The sequence below is a fragment of the Synchiropus splendidus genome, chromosome 10 (assembly GCF_027744825.2).
Source record: "Synchiropus splendidus isolate RoL2022-P1 chromosome 10, RoL_Sspl_1.0, whole genome shotgun sequence".
In the NCBI taxonomy this organism is placed as follows: domain Eukaryota; kingdom Metazoa; phylum Chordata; class Actinopteri; order Syngnathiformes; family Callionymidae; genus Synchiropus; species Synchiropus splendidus.
Window position 1 is genome coordinate 4,779,789 of NC_071343.1, and position 17,084 is coordinate 4,796,872.

Sequence of the window (17,084 nt, forward strand, 5' to 3'; positions counted from 1 at the left end):
GCAGAATCAAACCACAACTCAGCATCTCATCAAACAGTATGGAGATAGCTACTGTGTATACGCACACAAACACACACGTTTTTGATGAATGGAATGTCTTTCGGCAGGAATAAGCGTGTAACCTGTGGCGTGGTGTGATGGATGACAGTGGAGTTAGATAATGATGAACTGTATGAACTGAGATAACACGGCTGCGAGGGCGACGGAGGAAAGGAGCGGAGGTTAGTACAGTGTGATCCACTGTGAGTCTACACTGTGAGAGTTCGGCTAAAACCTGAAAAGAAGTCATTTTCTAACGCACATTTGATCCTGGTTTGAGGTAATCTGCTGTTAGTGGCCTCAATATGCAGGCGACTGAATCTGACCCGCTTCTCACCCATGTGACCTGTTTTTGGCCCCAAATAATCCAGCACTGTAGGAACTGACAGGGATTTGCAGGGTGACCCACATGGGGCACAGACAAACCCTAAATCACACCTTGGATCGGGACCTGAGACCAGAACCATGAGACCCCAAAAACGACAGACGGCAATCAGAACAATAGATTTCTGGTTAATAAGGCAGTCCACATAAGGCCCTTAAAAACCCAAAATCGCACTGTGGACCAAGACCTGGATCAAGACCAGATCATGGCGCATAGAGCCTGAAGACCGACAACTAAAGACCAAGAATCCCAGACATTCAGATACCGACACCCAGAGGCACACCATTGAGACATCCTCAACCAGGGAGACCCAGATGAGCCCAGATAAAACCTAATCCATCACACCGTGAACCAAGACCCGGATAAAGACACCAACGCCAGGACATCCAGATAACCAAGACCAAGAAACAGAACACTAACCCTGGTGAATGGATGCATCAACATTTCTTTAGATCTTCATCTAGGGTGACCAATTATGACAAAGACAAATCACACCCTGGACCAGGAAAAGCATCAGACCAAGACAATTGGACCAAGGAACTAGGAGGGCCCATGACCCAAAACCAGACAGCAAGAAACCCAGGCATCCAGAGAGCATGATCTAGACATTGAACCAGAAAAAACAGAAATGGAAAATGTGTCTGGATGACCCAACTGAGGCCTAAATCACACCCAGGACCTGGTAGCGTAACAGTGCCAGACAAAGGCATCTAGAGACCCCTATCTCTGACAACTAGACATCTTGGACCACAGACTTAAAACCAAGCATCCAGGACCTGACAAGACCCAGATGCAGAATCAGAACCATTCACTTGACCCAGCTGAGTATTTGTTTACAAGATCTTATGCTTCATTAACTTGTTTTCTGTTGCTGACCCCTCAGTCCCAGCTACACAGGGCGACAGACTGGGGGGAGCACACAAAATCGCAGCTCTGGATAATTAAGTCACCAATCTCTATTTTTGTGGGTGGAAACTAGAGAGCCATCCACTATGCATCTAACTACTGGCCGCTTCACTTTACATACGTGAAATGTGTTCCTAAAGCGCGACACCAACCTTTAATTCCGACAAGTTCGTCTCATCATCAGAGAAATCGAAAATCAAACCGCAAATGGGCGGCAAATCAAAACTTAATGGAAATGCAGCTGTCTTTTAGAGAGATTTACTCAGAGAGGAGGGAGGGCAGTCACTTCCTGTCGTCTGTCTATGTGTGTGTGTGTTTCCACTGACAGCGCAGGCAGGCTGTCGACACAGTGATGGATACCCTGAACCACATACTCAGCTAACTCTCTCCAACAACACAAAACCCGCACGCACACACATCTTACACTCCAGGAGTCAGTGAGAATGCGGCGCAGCAACTACAGAAGTAGGCTGCCTGTCTATGTCATGATCATCATACATCAATGTCATTGGGGGAGCAAATACGTCTTACATAACTAGACAGCGACCCAAACCTTGGCAGCCACTCGACGGCTCCACTCCGCCATCTGGCCCCTTCTTCCTCCACCTCCTCCGTGCATTTCCTAACACATTTCATAAAATTTAATGGGTCAGGGTAAAAATCAGATCTGTGGAGCTCCGTCGCAACAGAGCGCGGCGCCGCCTCGTCGTTCTTTATGTGCGGCCGCGTGTCCCTGGCGTGCGGATCCTCGTGACAAACCGTGCTGACAAACACAAATCCCGCGGCACTAACTCACTGCCCATTACCCCTGTATCTCCCGCGTGTGTGTACGTGCGAGGGCCACTAATAAAACAGCCCCGTTGAAACATCCTATTAGTGGCAAAGCCTAACTAAGAATCGCGGGCTAATCAAGGCTAAAGTGGCAATAATTACAAATCAGGCTGTCGACGCAAATAAAAGCCGCTGTTTCCGAGTGTGAATGCGTCGGTCTCATCGTTTTCAAATCGGATGACCTCCTGTACGTCGTCCGGGTGAACACAATACCCCGGCGTGTGCGTGGAAACGTCCTTGAGGGAGCCTTGAAGTCTTTAATATTATTTGTGCCGACGTATCCCTCAAGAGTCCAGAGCTCACTGGTGAAATGCAACTTAGAGAAACCTGCGATCGCAGAATGTAATTCCACCCCCACAACTCACTTGGCTTTGAACCCTCTTATATGCCAGGGCTCTCCACTAAATGCAAGTTCCTTGACCTCAAACTCAGCTTGCCGCTACAATAGGTTCTTGTTGGACAATAACATTTCAAACCTTCTTTATGCATGTGACTAAGAAGGGACATAGTGGTCCACAAAGGAGGTGTCCACTCAAAATGGAGCCTGTGACCAGTCAACTGCCAATGCTAAACACTACCTGTGAGCAGACACATTCATTAGAACCTAGGTTAACAGGCAATATGTCCAAACAAATGAATCTCAGACTAAGCCTCTGTTAAGCACTGAGGAGAATCTGTGGCTGAGTATGACTCTCAGGAAAGTGATAGGAGAAAAAGAAGAATGAAACAGTTGCTAAATATGAGGGTGGTGCTCTTGCAGTTCAGTCAGATCCATTCAGGTGTTTCTTATTCTATCATTTCTCATAATTATTTGTCAATTTCAGTGTTGGATTTTGGCTTAGAAAATCAAGGTCGTAAAATGACTCAAGACAGTTTCGATGTCCAATGGAGAGCCACTGAATATAGTCCTGTGAGTCTCAGCCCAATGTTTGAGAGCCAGGTGCTAGAGCAGGGTGTCACAAAATATTCTCCGAGTGTTGCAAAGGGACAAATAAAGGAATCACACTGTTTAGTTATGTATTACACTATATAGCCAGGCGGTCATAATGTTATGACTGGATGATGTACAGCTTGACAGTTTCATACTGCCTGACAAACACAGGTAGGAGTTGCTGTGATTGGCTGATGTCTGTCTCCCCACAGAGGAGGAGGCTGTGGAAGAGCTCGTGGGCATTCTATTGGACGGTGAGTTCACAACTCAACCTTTGACAGGCGTGTTACATCATGACCACAGGTGTGTTTGGGTGCGTGAGGACGGATAAATGACGGGTGAGATCAACAGAGGCATCTGTTCCTTCATGTCAGTTATGTTTTAATTGGCCTTTTTAGTGAGACTGAGACTGAGACTGAGCTGAGAGGTAAACAGTACAGGAAGTACAGGAACAAAATGATCACGATACATTTCTGGTGAATATTGTCACGTTCAATACATTTTCAATCTGTGACTTGTGTTTGACACGCTACATTCTGTCGTGAAAGCCCAACTGTTTTATAAAGAAACTAGCTGGTCGGTTCTGTTCTCTGCATGACTGGAGTTTGTCTCCAACGTCAACAAAGAATGTGTTTATGTTTAAATATAGCAGTTAAATAAGTGTAGAGAACAGCGATTGAATGTTTCACGTCTCTTGTAGAGGCCTGTTGTTGTGCTTCTGGCCTAACAGACTGTGCTCTGCCAGTTTTATTTTGGGGTTAACCTGAGACGGCGAGCGCTCCGTGGCGGCTGGCCAAAGCTATCTCTGGGAAGATCAAAACCTGTTGCCTGTGTTTAGATGTGACAGTTTTTTGGGAGAACGCAGTCAAGACCGGGAGCAGTTTTTGTCTACAGCAGCAGCGCCAGAAACACTGCATGTGTTGATGTGGTCCAAGTCAGGCAACAGTGTCAGACTCAGTAGCATACATTGTTGAGAGTTCCTTGAATGAAAAATCTGTTTAAAGCTACAATCGAGTACCAAAGTCCCCCAGACTCTCCACGACTGTCACACACCGGAACTGGGGAAGAGGCAAGTCTAATCGTGTTCAATAAGTTATTGTCCATAAAAAGACTCAAAACTGCATCACTTTTCAAGCGTAGTTACTGTACATTACTGATCAGCCTTGACATAGTCACCACATCTGTTGGAGTGTTCCACTTCTATTTCCTAACAGCAGTTCAATTTGAACTCAGGTCGGTTCCTAGAACTCCCAGGTCATGAGATCCTGTGTTCTATTTTTATTTGAAAATGCTCTTATACCTTTTCTAAACTGCATTAAGTGTCCTAAATGAACATGTTTCTTCAAATAGTAAATACTGTTTTTTTTTAAATAATAATCATTTTATTTATTTATTTATTGTACATAATAGTGAAACATTTTCAGTCATTAATTAAATGTGTTTTCGCACTCCCATAAATTGTCACTATCATGACCAGCATGCACAAAACATTCTCTAAATTTGGGGGAGAAAAATGTTTTATTTTATTTTTGCAGAACTGGTTTTCTGGAATAATGAAGCGCAGCCGGCTCATGAAATGATTCGATGCACACTGACTGCTCACTGTGGAAGAGATGAACCCCTGCTTCACCAGGACAACACACCAGTCCACACCAGTCAGTTCCAATGGAAGCTGTTCGTGAGTGTGGCTACCAACTCCTCCCTCACCCACCCTGCTCCCCAGACCCTCGTGACTTCCACCAGGCTGACATAAATGAAATAGCTGAAAGGGCCAGAAATTTGAGGATGATAGCTGGGTGACCAAGATGATCAGGAATATATATATATATATATATATATATATATATATATATATATATATATATATATATATATATATATGTGTGTGTGTGTGTGTGTGTAAATACACAAATACACCACTGCTGATATGTGCGTGTGTTGCTATGGAAACGCTGCACGTGAAATTAACATCAGACTCTGGTGGTGGTTTGTGGCGCAGACAAACCTTGAAAACGTGTCATGTTAGCATGTAAACAAAAACGACTTTGGTGTTAGCTTTATGCACATGGCTCTCCTTGGACTTACCGAAGTACGTGAGCCACCAGGCCTGGAAGTCACAAAGAGATCCCTCTGGGTGGGACTCGGCCTGCGTGTGAAAAAACAAACACCAGTCTTGAACACGCCGGGATTAAATTATGCAAGTGATCGTGGAGGCATCACTCACCATGACATATGCTACGCTGTCAAAGAAGGCAGATACAGTTAAGCAGAGAATCATCTTCTGTAAGGAAGACAAGACACAACCCCACGTCAATCTGCCAGTAATTGGATATTCATTGAGGAAACCGCAGATCAGAGGATCACTCATGTGTCTGACAGTTTATATACGGAGTCCCAGGTGACAGTTTTCAAAATGCCACGCAGATTTCCCACCGCGCCAGATAATTCAATTCCCTTTTTTAAAAAGAGGAATAAGCCTGACTTTACAAAAAGGAGTGACAATCTGAATCCTACAACAAAAGGGAAGCAGAAATAAACATAATCTTTTATCAGTTTGTGGCCAACCAGCTCAGGAGGAGAGTGACAGACAGAGGAAGGGACGGTGGAAAGAGCAGCACTAAAGACTATTGATTGACGGATAACCTTTGCGGAGGGAAAGACGGGGTTTATGTGGAGAGAGAAGTGGATGGAGGAGGAGGAGGAAGAGCAGGAGGAGGTGATGCCACTCTCCACGACCCGGTCCAGAGGTAATAGGATCCATCAGTGCGCTGCGCTAAGCTGTCATTTACTTCAGATTAGGAGGATAACCTGAAGTGCTGCTCAACCTGACAGACCCGCTGGACAGGAGTCAAAGACACTGACATAATTGCTCCAAAAAAATATGTGTCAGGTACTGAAGAAGGTTCCATACAAGAGCGAAGACATCCAAAGAGAGATTGTGATTTTAACATGGGGATACGGTTCACATTGACTGCTCCAACTCACCTGGGCCAGAGAGTGATACCGGCGCAGCAGCCAGATGACAAGCAGCATGAAGGTGCTGTGGAAAAGAACAAAGGAAATAGGAGGGTCGACAAACACACTGAGGCAGCGTACATGTTTTTCAAAACACCTTCGAGACCAGAGGCTGTGAAACTGTGCTGCATAAACTTAAGACAACTTCACAGCAGGCAGCAATTCAGCCACCTCTAGCTTCACCTTGATCATCCTCCCTTGTCACACGTACCCTCTTCTTCACTCAACACCCTTGGTCCAACACTGCACTCCACGCCACAGACCATCTGGCCTCCAAAATGTCTCCAAACAGTCCCTGTGATAACCCAATTTCCCATCTTGTCCTTTATCCTATTGACTACCAGTCGATCTTCACCTCAACACTTCCAACTCCTGTCTCTAAACCAGACCTGGAAAAATGTTGGCACACGGACCACATGTGGTCCTCTGCATGTATTTATCAGTCCTACAAAGGACTCAAACAGAACATATGGACATGCTCCACAACTTCATATTCTGGCAGCTTATGGTCCTGAGTAAAATTCCCAGTTACACCCCCTTGTGACAATGGAAGATCTCACAGTTGGAAGGTAGGAGACATCTCACTTTCACGAGTACGCAATCCAAGATGGCCCGTAAACAGGAAGGAAAAAATTTGCATTAAATGATGAAATAAGCCAAAAGAAACATATTCCATAAATTTGGGTTTTGTCTTCTACCTACAGTTTTTCTAGCAGCAAACGGAGAACATTTTTATCAAGACGCCGCTGATGTAGGGACAAGGCAAAGGTGAAAATAGCATTGATAAACGTCACTGTCACTTCAACTGTATCACTATATCTTCAGAAAAAGGCTCAATTTCCCATGTCATTTTTTAAAACCTTTTTTCACCATGACCGCTGTTATTCCTTGTTCAAAAACAAAATGATCTAGTGAAAAATAAATTATTTTAAATGCCCTGATATTCTATTTTTTAATGAAAATAATTTCTCTTTTGTACGAGCAAAATAGGAAGGTGTTTTTTCTCACATACTGTGTATAAAATAAAACAAATGTAAGTTAGAATATTTGTTTACTGAATAACTTGTGACCCTATACGTTTTTCTATAGGTGATAAGTTTCCATTTTATTGATGTCTCAGTCACCTCCCCCCTGCCATGCCTGCACTCTCTTCTTCATCTCACAAATCACTGCCCATTCTTCCAAAGAATTGAACCCAAATGCTATCACATACACACAGGTGTACTGTTCTGTGTGAGTGGTTGTCAGTATGTGACGGCCGAGCAGCTGTGACCACAGTCCTTGGTTCTACGTAACTGGGGTGGGCTCCAGTCCCCTGCTTACACATGAGGGGAGTCAGCAGGAGATGAAGAATGAAAGAAACAGCGAAGCATTTAGCTAGCTAGCTAGAAAAGAAGGGTCAAGCAGATATATAGTGAGACATCACGTAAAGTTTCAGTAGCTATTTAAACAGAAGAAGAAATATTTACCATCCCACCAGGGAAAAGGTTGCAGTGGCTCGTTTGACTGTTATAATCACCACCTGCAAACAAAAGGACAACCATTAGGTGTCAGGAAATTCTTATGAATACACCACCGGATATTTGACTGATATTTAGCTGCTACAACATTCCAGAACGATGAAGAGCGCGTCGCACACTGTCATTAATTTAATAGCAACCTGGGAAATGAGTGCCTCCCATCGTGAACGGCGATATACGCAACCACAGGATTGTGCCGTCAGATAAATAACCAACATGTGGAATCCATAATAGGACATTTACATTGCATGTACAGTTCACAGAGTTGACCTAGTTGACGGCAGTTATAAAACTAAAGTAAAGATGGCGTGATAAGTTTACAGCACAGAAGGTTGCCACGCTACATATTTTGAGCAACGTGCAACTAGAGCGCGGAGAGTATGAAGAAAAGAACGAAGGGAATGACAAATGTGTGAGTCAGAAACGAAGCTTCAGCTGCACCGACAGGTATATCTACAGAATCAGATTCTTCACACAAATAGTCCGCCATAAAAAGAAGCATATATTTCAGAGACAATGGAGAACTCGGGGTTGATAACACCATTGAATGTTGACTGGATTCAGAGGTTGTTTCACATGAAGAACATTTGTCCCGGAGGCATTTCACAACTTCATTACAATTTCAATTAACTCCAAATGAGGGCAGCCGAGGTGGAAAAGCCATCGTATTGTTTAAAAGAGAGGATTTTCATTCCGGGTTGATTAATCTGTTGGGGTTCAAAAGTTCCCCCAAAAAACATTTGCTCTCCATGGTGGTTCTCAAGGAAAGCTACGGCATCTTCAGGGGCACATTTACAAGTTTTTAGGGTCACATCTGGAAGTCGGAGACACTGCTTCTTTGTCACAATATCAACGCAATATGACAGAACTTTCATCCAAGTGAAATTATGACTAAAAACCAAGGCTAACTTCGGAAGAACTCATTGAAGCTTCGCCGGAAGGAAAGACGCTCAAAACGTATTGGTTCTATCATGATTATATCAACAGGGTTGTCTTGACAACCCATCCTCACTTCCATGGACTCAATATACTGACGCTAAAATGCAGCCTTCTACATTGGGGCGCCACCTTTTGTGGGGTCTTAAATAGCAGTTGACACATTGTTACATGTAGAGCGACTGCAGCGGCATCCCATGCCTATATATACTATGGGAGTGAGAATGAGTTGGCCTTGACAGTTACAAACAAAACACGAATACGTGCACAGCTTACAGCTATATTTCGCTTTTCAAGACACCAAAAACATTTTACAGAAACCATTCATACCACAGTCATACCGGAGGCGGTAACCCGTACCTGTAGCCACACCTGCCCCTGGGCAGACTGACCGAAGCGCCACATCACTCAAACACTGGAGGAAAGGTGGGTGAGGTGTCTTAACCCTGGACCACAAACCAACTTTGCCATTACTAAGCGACCCACTCGACCATTTGTCCACTTTCGCCGCAAAGACCTTATGTAGCGCAAAAAGACCATGTGGTATAAGACCCAGTGACATGACATTGTTTCCACTGCAATATATTGAAATACTGAAACAACTAATAATGAACGCATAAAGACTCTTTTTAGAAATATTTGAGAGGTTTTCTGAAATTCCAGCAACCATTTTTCTATCGCACTGTAATAGGCTACAAGGAATTCACCACCTGATTCTAGGTCTTGCCTGTGGCCTCCCCCTACCAGGACATAAGTCCTCACAAGAGGTCTGGTCCCTTTGCAAACAGTAAAAAAAAAGGAGCCTGACGCCATCCATCCATCCATGAGCAGGCTCACGTCACTAGTCGGTTGCTGCACTGGAAGCAGTTAAATTAGGGGCCGCAGCAGACCAATTTGTTAGGTAAGCCTCAATTATCGATCTCATCAGTGACCAGAATGCGGAACACCTGAATAACTCGAGGTGCAGACTCGATGGGTAAACCTAACAATTATTCTAATTGTTAGACAATTATGAATCCGATCTCACAATTACCTTCAACTGTGCTCTACCTAATAGAAGCCTCTTATGATAACTATGATTCACGTCTGGTTATGGTCCCTTGATTCACTTGAGGGCAACAAAATATGGAATAATGGATCAAAACAGGTTATGAAGCGCAATGAAGTCACGTCTTTTCTCAAGTGTTTCATCATTCAGAAGCTGTTCAATGTGAAGAATCAACAGAATACTGCCACTTAAAAGTGAACACTCAAACAAGGCTGAGAGTGACAAATAGAAAACAGCACTCAGAGAGTGCAAACCCCCACCAATCCTACATACCCCGCCTCCAACCCATAACTCCACCCACAGCCCATTCCCCTCCATGACACAGTGGGACGAATGTTGTCCACTAACATAACTTGTTGTGTTAAAAAAAAATAAAAAGATAACATATATTTGTACAAAAGTGATTTATCACTTTATACGCACAACTTGTGAAAATTGGTCCGCCTCTACAGTCACACGGTGATCCGGATCACTCCAAAAATTCAATCATATCTTCCTTGTCCCATTTCACATGTGCCCTGAACGGTTCAAGCATATCCGTCCATAACGTCTCAAGTTATTTTCAACACAGACGGACCAAAATACACTGTTAAATGGTCAATGGTCTCATGTCCAAAAGGTGAGTCCCACACACCCGCACACACTCAAGAACTGAAGAACTAAAGTGAGATGAAAAATACTTAGTGGATGAATAAATAATGAATGAAACTGTGAGGCAAATTATATAAAATATGAATGGAAAATGCGCTGCTACTGCTGTACAACACCGAAAATGAGACGTAATGCCTTGCTTGATGGTTGATGACATCACTGGTACCTGACTGTAGTCAGTGAAGATGCAGGTGTGGATTCATGTCGTGAAAAGAATTCAATGTGAGGTGTAGAAACACAAGCTGGCAGACCCAGTTGTTGCCAACACTGGTGGGAATATCAAGCAGGGACATTCAAGTATAATGAAAATCAAATGCCAGTCATGATGAGAAAATCTTAATTAGTAAAGGAAGCATTCAGACTCGGCTCAGCTTTCCTTCTCTGATTAGGAAGATGATAAACTTGAGCCTAATGACACGGACCGGAACAAGACCGTTACTCACATTAATGTGCTCAACTGAGAAGACACTGGTTCCCTAATTGGCACGACTTATGTCAGAGCTTCTCCTGCAACAAGGGCCAATTGATCCAAGAGGAATATTTCCGTACTGGGTTATTCTGAAGACTCTGGAACTTTATAATAATCTCTTTCGAAACTCCTCAGGGTGTGGACGCAGCGCCTGCGGCGCAATTAAATGCAATCTAATTTGAGGTAACAAGCCCTGGATGTTGGATTTATCTGTTAAGACTTTGTGCTGATGGAACTTTTTAGGTAGCAACTTGAGCCTGGCCTTGTAAAAGATGAACTGAAGCAGACGAAGGAAAGGAATCAAGGGCACAGGAGTGGAAGGAGAGATGGTTTTGTTTAGAAAATGAGGCGTACGGGTTGCAAAGTGATTGTATGCAAATTGGTAGAGCATGTGGGGCAACAAGGTTTGTTGACACAGGAGTGGAGTAGCCAAGGAGAGTGAGACAGGCGTGTCAATGGTGAATATGCCAAACTAAATTCCCAAGCGATGAGTAACAGCTAAGGCAAGCTAATTGTTACAAAACCATGCCAATGAATTGAGAAGGGACATGGCTCTTGTTCATGAGCGAAGGCAGGGTGGAGCCTGAGATCTGCACACAGATCTCTGAACTGCTCTGTTGTGGTGAAGAAAGAGCTGAGTCATAAGGGATGGCTTCAACTGGGTGACAAACTCAAGTATTCAGGTGAGGCTCATAGTAGAACCATTGTGCGGAGAGAAGCCAGTTGAGGTGGCTCTGAATGTTATCAGAAAGTCTCCAGAAAGCCCCCCTAGTGAGGTATTCCTGGCATGTCAACCAAGGATGTGGCCTACGGGCAGACCTAGAACACGCTGGAGAAGCTTTATGTTGACCAGGGATTGACCGGGAGAGATTTCTGCGGTCGGGGGAGTCTGGGCGTCTTTACTCAGACTGCAGCCCGTGCCACCTGAACTTGGAAAATAAAGGTGAAGGAAAAGGATAAATAACAAAACTAGTTTCCACTCCTGGTAGCTCAGAAGAGAACAACTCATGTAAAGCATCATAAAAAGAAGGAAATAAAGAAGGAAAGGTGATTGGACGACTGTCGAGTCAGTAGTTGACCCAAAAAAGAAAGCGCAGATCAAGCCATGGAAAATGGCTGTCAGTGTGTTGTCACAGTGTGCAACATTCTCTTGGCACAGTTTCGCACCATTAATACCAATTGAACATGGCAAATGACACAGCTGAGCCCTGAATATTTCCGCTCACTGTGTCCGTCCTCTGATGAGCAAAGTATGTATAATCATATCATGACTAATTCCAACAGGAAAACGCGCGATGTCACAAAGCTAGTACCATCCCAAATTGGATTCCCGAATATTACAATTAGTTCTTGGGACTCAAACGGTCTCCATAGCAACCAGGACTCACCAGAACCGTTATGATGTCGGCGAGAAGAAGGCAGTGCACGTGCCCTCGCGTTAACATGAACAGAAAAGTCACTTTCCAGTCTGTTCTAAATCCTGCTGTGAAATGACCAATGGTGGCGTCATTCTGCCCATCTGTCAAGTTGTTACAAAGGAGATGTGAATCCATTTGACGTGTGTTGAATCACAATAAGATGACAAACTTGCTTCAACACGTAAAATGCTTCACGACTATATTGCTACTTAAACGCTACTATTTAAAATGCATTAAAACACGTGTTAGATTAACTTCACTGGCATATAAACACGCATATGCATCAAATCCCTTCTACATTTAATGCGAAGCGTCAATAAACCCACCACAAACAAAATAAAACAGCTTGACTTTAACTATTTACATAGTTTAAAAAGTAGCGTGACGGAGCTAACGGGCTAATTATAAAACAGTGTGCATACACAAATAAAACAAAGTACTTACACATCCGTAGTCCCCTGAATGTACGCAGCGAGAGTCGTTGGCCTCCGGTTTCATATTCTGATTGTCCATTTTGAGAGTCGATATGATTCGGAAACGTTATTTTGTGACTTGTTTTTGTTTTGTTGGAGCTTTCAGCGCACTTCCTGTTTCTACGGCGAGCGCGGAAGGACAAAAATCCTCACTCCCTCACTCCTCCATGCGCTTGACTTCATAAATATAATTAAAAAATATTCTTTAATGCCATACCATTCCTCACGTGTATGAAGACGGGTCGTAAATAAAAAGAAATTCAATAGCATGATATTTCTCATCTGATATTCGATAATAATGCGGATGTTAATCAGCACACGAAATTGAAACATTTAATGTGACGAATATAAATAATAAAAACAGCATGAACAGAAAAAAAATATAATGTTTACGTTGTTAACTTAAGATTAATAAAGGGTTTTATTATCCTACAACTTGGCGCATACAATTCATTTATTTAATCAACCTTTTTGGCCATTAATACTCACTTTAAAATCTGTCTTCGTGTCTCTTTCTGTGTCTGGAGATAGTAAATCTCATCTCTTTTAACGACGGCCTCAAGCTTCACCTGCAGGTAGAATCTGACTGTCAACTGTGTTTTCGGTATTTCACCTTTGTCCTAAATCCACAGCCTGTAAACAGACGAGAAATTATCTTTTACATTCCCAGCACTCCTATAAGGGCAATACTCTGTTTTGTCTCAGTAGAGGACGTTGGAATATCACGTTATCTGTCAGTCTGAGACACAAGAAAGTGGGGTTTTTCAAACGGAACTGGACCCTAGTCAGGCCTTTTTTTTTTTTCGACAAACATAATAGTGAAATAAACAGAAACAGAATTAATGAGCAAATATAGATTTTTTTGAAAATAACAAAAAGTTACAAGAATATTTGATGAAAATGCAAGGTAATTTTTTCAGTGTAGAAAATTATTTCCACTACATGGGGACCATAAAGGAGCTGTCAAATGGCCACACACGGCCCATGAGCCAGAGGTTTATTTCATTTTTTATGCCCTTCTCGTCAGCAGATAATGGAGGAAAAGGTTTATACAAGTGTAAGCGCAGGAGAACTGACGACAAGGACTTTCCTCTTGTGTACTTTACCTCCCCCAGTTAAAATGAGTCACCACCGGTTTTTCAATTCGTCAGGGACGATGAAACTTCAGACATAAAAAAAAAATGATGTTCATTTATTTTGAAGCAGAACAAAGTTCTAACGCCAGGGTAGATTTTTGATCAAGCCTGTAGAGTGCTTCATGTCCATGTTGACAGCTCTATTGTGTGAGTGTATCTGTGAGAACAAAAGTGGGTGTGTTGACTTTCAGTGACACTGAAACTATGGCTGCACCCATTTTCCCCTGTTCCCTTTCGTACAACCGCTTTTAACTTCCATTTCGCACTTTTGATTTGTTTGTGAGTCTAGGTCAAATTATCGAAGCCCTTCCTGATGCTGCCCTAAACCGAAGAATGACGCTTGAATGGCACATTATCCTGTTGTTGGGTTTTAAAGGCAAGGAGGTGTGTGTTGAGAATGTGAGTCTGCTGGTGTTGAGTTACCTCACGCAGCTCCTCGGGCTTCGCTAGGTTCAAGTGGTTGCAGCTATTCCGTCGTAGCAGCTAAACAACATTCCAGAATACAGGCAGGAATCCTGCGCAGAACATAATGTTTTATGTTTTAAATTCAAGCTGTAAGGACAGGTTAACCTCTGTTTCTGGACTGCGGGAGGAAACCAGAGTGCCAAGGTGTCATACAAATACACAGAAAGGCCACAGGTTTGCTCAAAGTGGGGTTGAACCTTCACCTTGTGAAGCTCCCCCAAATATTAACCAGGAAAGCACTCAGAGAGTGCAAACTTCCGCCAATAAAGAATCACCAGATCACTCCCAAAATATAATCATATGTTCCTCGCCCCACTTCTCATGGTTCCTGAAAATTTCATCCATATCCGTCAGTAACTTTTCAAGTACTTCTGAGCGCAAACCATAACATAACCTCCTTACCAGCAATGCCAGTGGGACTTTCAACTGTTGCAGTGCATTATGGCACCGGTTCTAGGGCCAGCCATTTGTGGCTCACGTGCCTGGAGTTTGGCTAAGCTGTTGCAACTGAATCTAGGGCTGGAACTTTAAGGGATTCACAAATTTTCCTCTGCTTTCCACGTCGATCCAAATAACTGATTCATTGAGCCGAAACTTTGTTTTGCAGGGACTTTTTTTTTTTTTTTTATCAGTGCACCACTTGTGATGTCATAACCAAAACACTCATGATGATGGATGGAAAAAAAAGATTAAAAAGCACAACAAATGTGCACTAGATGAATGAATAAATGAGTCCGATCACTGGAGAACTTTGACCGCGATGTTAAAAGTTAATGCGAAGAAATTCAAGTGAAATTTGGTCATTCAGATATCAACTATACATGCGATTAATCGCGATTAATTAATCTAATCTAATTTTTTAATTGAGTCCCACTCCTAATTGAATCTATCTAAGACCTCAAACACAGCAGACAACACGACAAACTGCGTCACAGTTCATATCAAAATTTTATTAAGAAATGAATTTCTGTACAAAAGTTGTGCAAAAGGTTCAGACAAAAGCTCCTTTGGGGCAGATGGGACAGCTCCCATAATACCTTGACATTAATAAAACAACAGTGTCGCCTGGAAAACCAGTCATTATTCTCTTTGTGAAAGAATTATCTTTTGGTTCCAGTTCACTGGCCATGTAGGACACGGGGAGATCACTGGCAGCCACAGTAGCATCTGCCTCCCTCCTCCAGACAGTAGAGCGGACATGGAAGGAGAAAGTGTCGTCATCACTGGACGCGGTCGTCCCAACCGACTGGCATCAAACGCGTCACCACAGGAGCGAGATCCTTCGCCAGAGCTCGGTAGAGATGACCAGTCCTGGTGTTCATCCAACACGGGGCTTTTCAAAAGTGGAAGGATTGTCGAAGGCGAGGTAATAAATATACATAAATAGGTTCACTGTGAGGTGTTGCCACACCGCGGAGTGCAAAGTCGAGTTCGGACCATCAGTAACACCATGAAACGCGAGGTCCAGAAGTTGCTCCAGCAGAGAGTCCTTTCCAAGTCTTTACAGTCCGATCTCCTGCTTGTAGCGCTTGGTGAGAGAGTTGGCCTGCTGGGTCAGCTTGGACAGGACCCCCTGGAGTCCAGTCAGGTGGTACTGGAACTGCTTCTGCAGGTCTTCCTCCTCGTCATCGTCCGAGCAGGTGGAGGAGCAGGAGGAGGAGCAGCAGGACGAGCAGGAGGACGAGGACCCGGTGGAGGCGGTGGAGTTCATGCGGGTGATCTTCATGCCCTCTTTGCGGTTGGCATCGAGGACCGCGCCCCGCACCCCCCACTCGATGTCCCGTCGGATGGACTTGAGCAGCTGGTAGTAGCCGTACATGGTGCCCTCCTCGTCTTCGTCCGACTTGAGGCAGCTCAGCTCGTCCAGCGGAACGTCTCGCAGCAGGCTGGGCACCATGACGGTCTGGTCCATGTTGTTGACCGCCCCCAGGAAGCGGTTCATGGCGGTGAAGAGAGAGTTCTTCTGGTTGGGGGTTTCTGGAAGCTGCATCATCTTGTCGCGCTGCGGCTGAATGTGGAGTCGCGCTCCTCCTCTGCTCTGATGACGCGGGGATTGGCTGGATGGGAATCAGGCGAGCGGGTTCTTGGCTTCGGTGTCCCCCTCGGAGCAGCGCCTGTTGCTTGAGTGTGCGCCGGCGACGAGCTGAGCTCCTATTTAACAGGCGTGGGGCGGTTTCGCCTTTCAGATTGTCGCCGAACTTGTTTGTCCAGTTCGGCGGACCTGCTGAAATGCGGCAAATGGAGCGACTGTCTTTCCGCCTCTAATGTCTTCTGCGCCTCACAGAACACAGCGCCTTTGATTTATTGTTACTTTTATTTTTCACTTATTGTGTTCATAGCAAAGAAGGAGGGGAACATTGTCTTCTCTGCGCTCAGTTGAGCGTCATTACATTCTTGGTCATTGTAATAATATTGTGTAGCGTTGCAGTATTACATGACAGTGTTTGTCAAACGTCTGTTACATACTTATAATTTAGTTATTATCAACGTTAGATAGTGGCGATGGAGAGTCAGAATAAACACTTGATCTTGTCCGTGCTTCGTTATGATCATAAATACTGGTGAATTTTACATGTTTTGTATCTATATGTGTCAGCAGGCACGCAGCTCTGTCTTTGTCTCTTGATCCCTCTATTTGGTTATTCCTGACTTATAGCGCTTAAAAAACTAGAAAAAACACTTGATCATGACGTTCAAAAATTCTAAAAACTAAAAGTGTTATAAATCAAAGGTTATATTTCGAATCCAATTGTTATTAAGTTAAATAAAAACTTAGATCAAAAGTAAAGTATGACCTTATGAGATGATTAAAAAGAACTAAAATTATGATATGTACGTCAAAAACAAGAGTGTACTTTGAA

At 43.7% G+C, this 17,084-nt stretch overlaps 2 protein-coding genes across 5 annotated transcripts in view; both read right to left on the reverse strand.

The window, feature by feature from the left end:
* si:dkey-100n23.5 (cyclic AMP receptor-like protein A) overlaps positions 1–12,740 on the reverse strand; it is a 61,743-nt gene extending 49,003 nt beyond the window's left edge. For 3 of the 4 annotated variants that reach the window (XR_008415937.1, XM_053877260.1, XM_053877258.1), the window contains exons 1-5: positions 12,594–12,740; positions 7,577–7,629; positions 6,078–6,132; positions 5,317–5,373; positions 5,178–5,238 (exon numbers count right to left, since the gene is read on the reverse strand). Coding sequence is in view for 3 of the 4 variants with exons in the window: in XM_053877260.1 (XP_053733235.1) it covers positions 5,178–5,238; positions 5,317–5,373; positions 6,078–6,132; positions 7,577–7,629; positions 12,594–12,662 (295 nt within the window). In the remaining variant the exon portion in view is untranslated. The remainder of the gene's footprint in view (positions 1–5,177; positions 5,239–5,316; positions 5,374–6,077; positions 6,133–7,576; positions 7,630–12,593) is intronic. The other variant, XM_053877259.1, reaches the window with a different exon arrangement.
* A 2,417-nt stretch (positions 12,741–15,157) lies between these two features.
* Positions 15,158–16,488, reverse strand: LOC128766030 (mid1-interacting protein 1-B-like). The gene has a single exon (XM_053877367.1). It carries the CDS (start codon positions 16,214–16,216, stop codon positions 15,725–15,727), a length of 492 nt encoding a protein of 163 aa, XP_053733342.1. The 5' UTR covers positions 16,217–16,488; the 3' UTR covers positions 15,158–15,724.
* Positions 16,489–17,084: the final 596 nt, after the last annotated feature.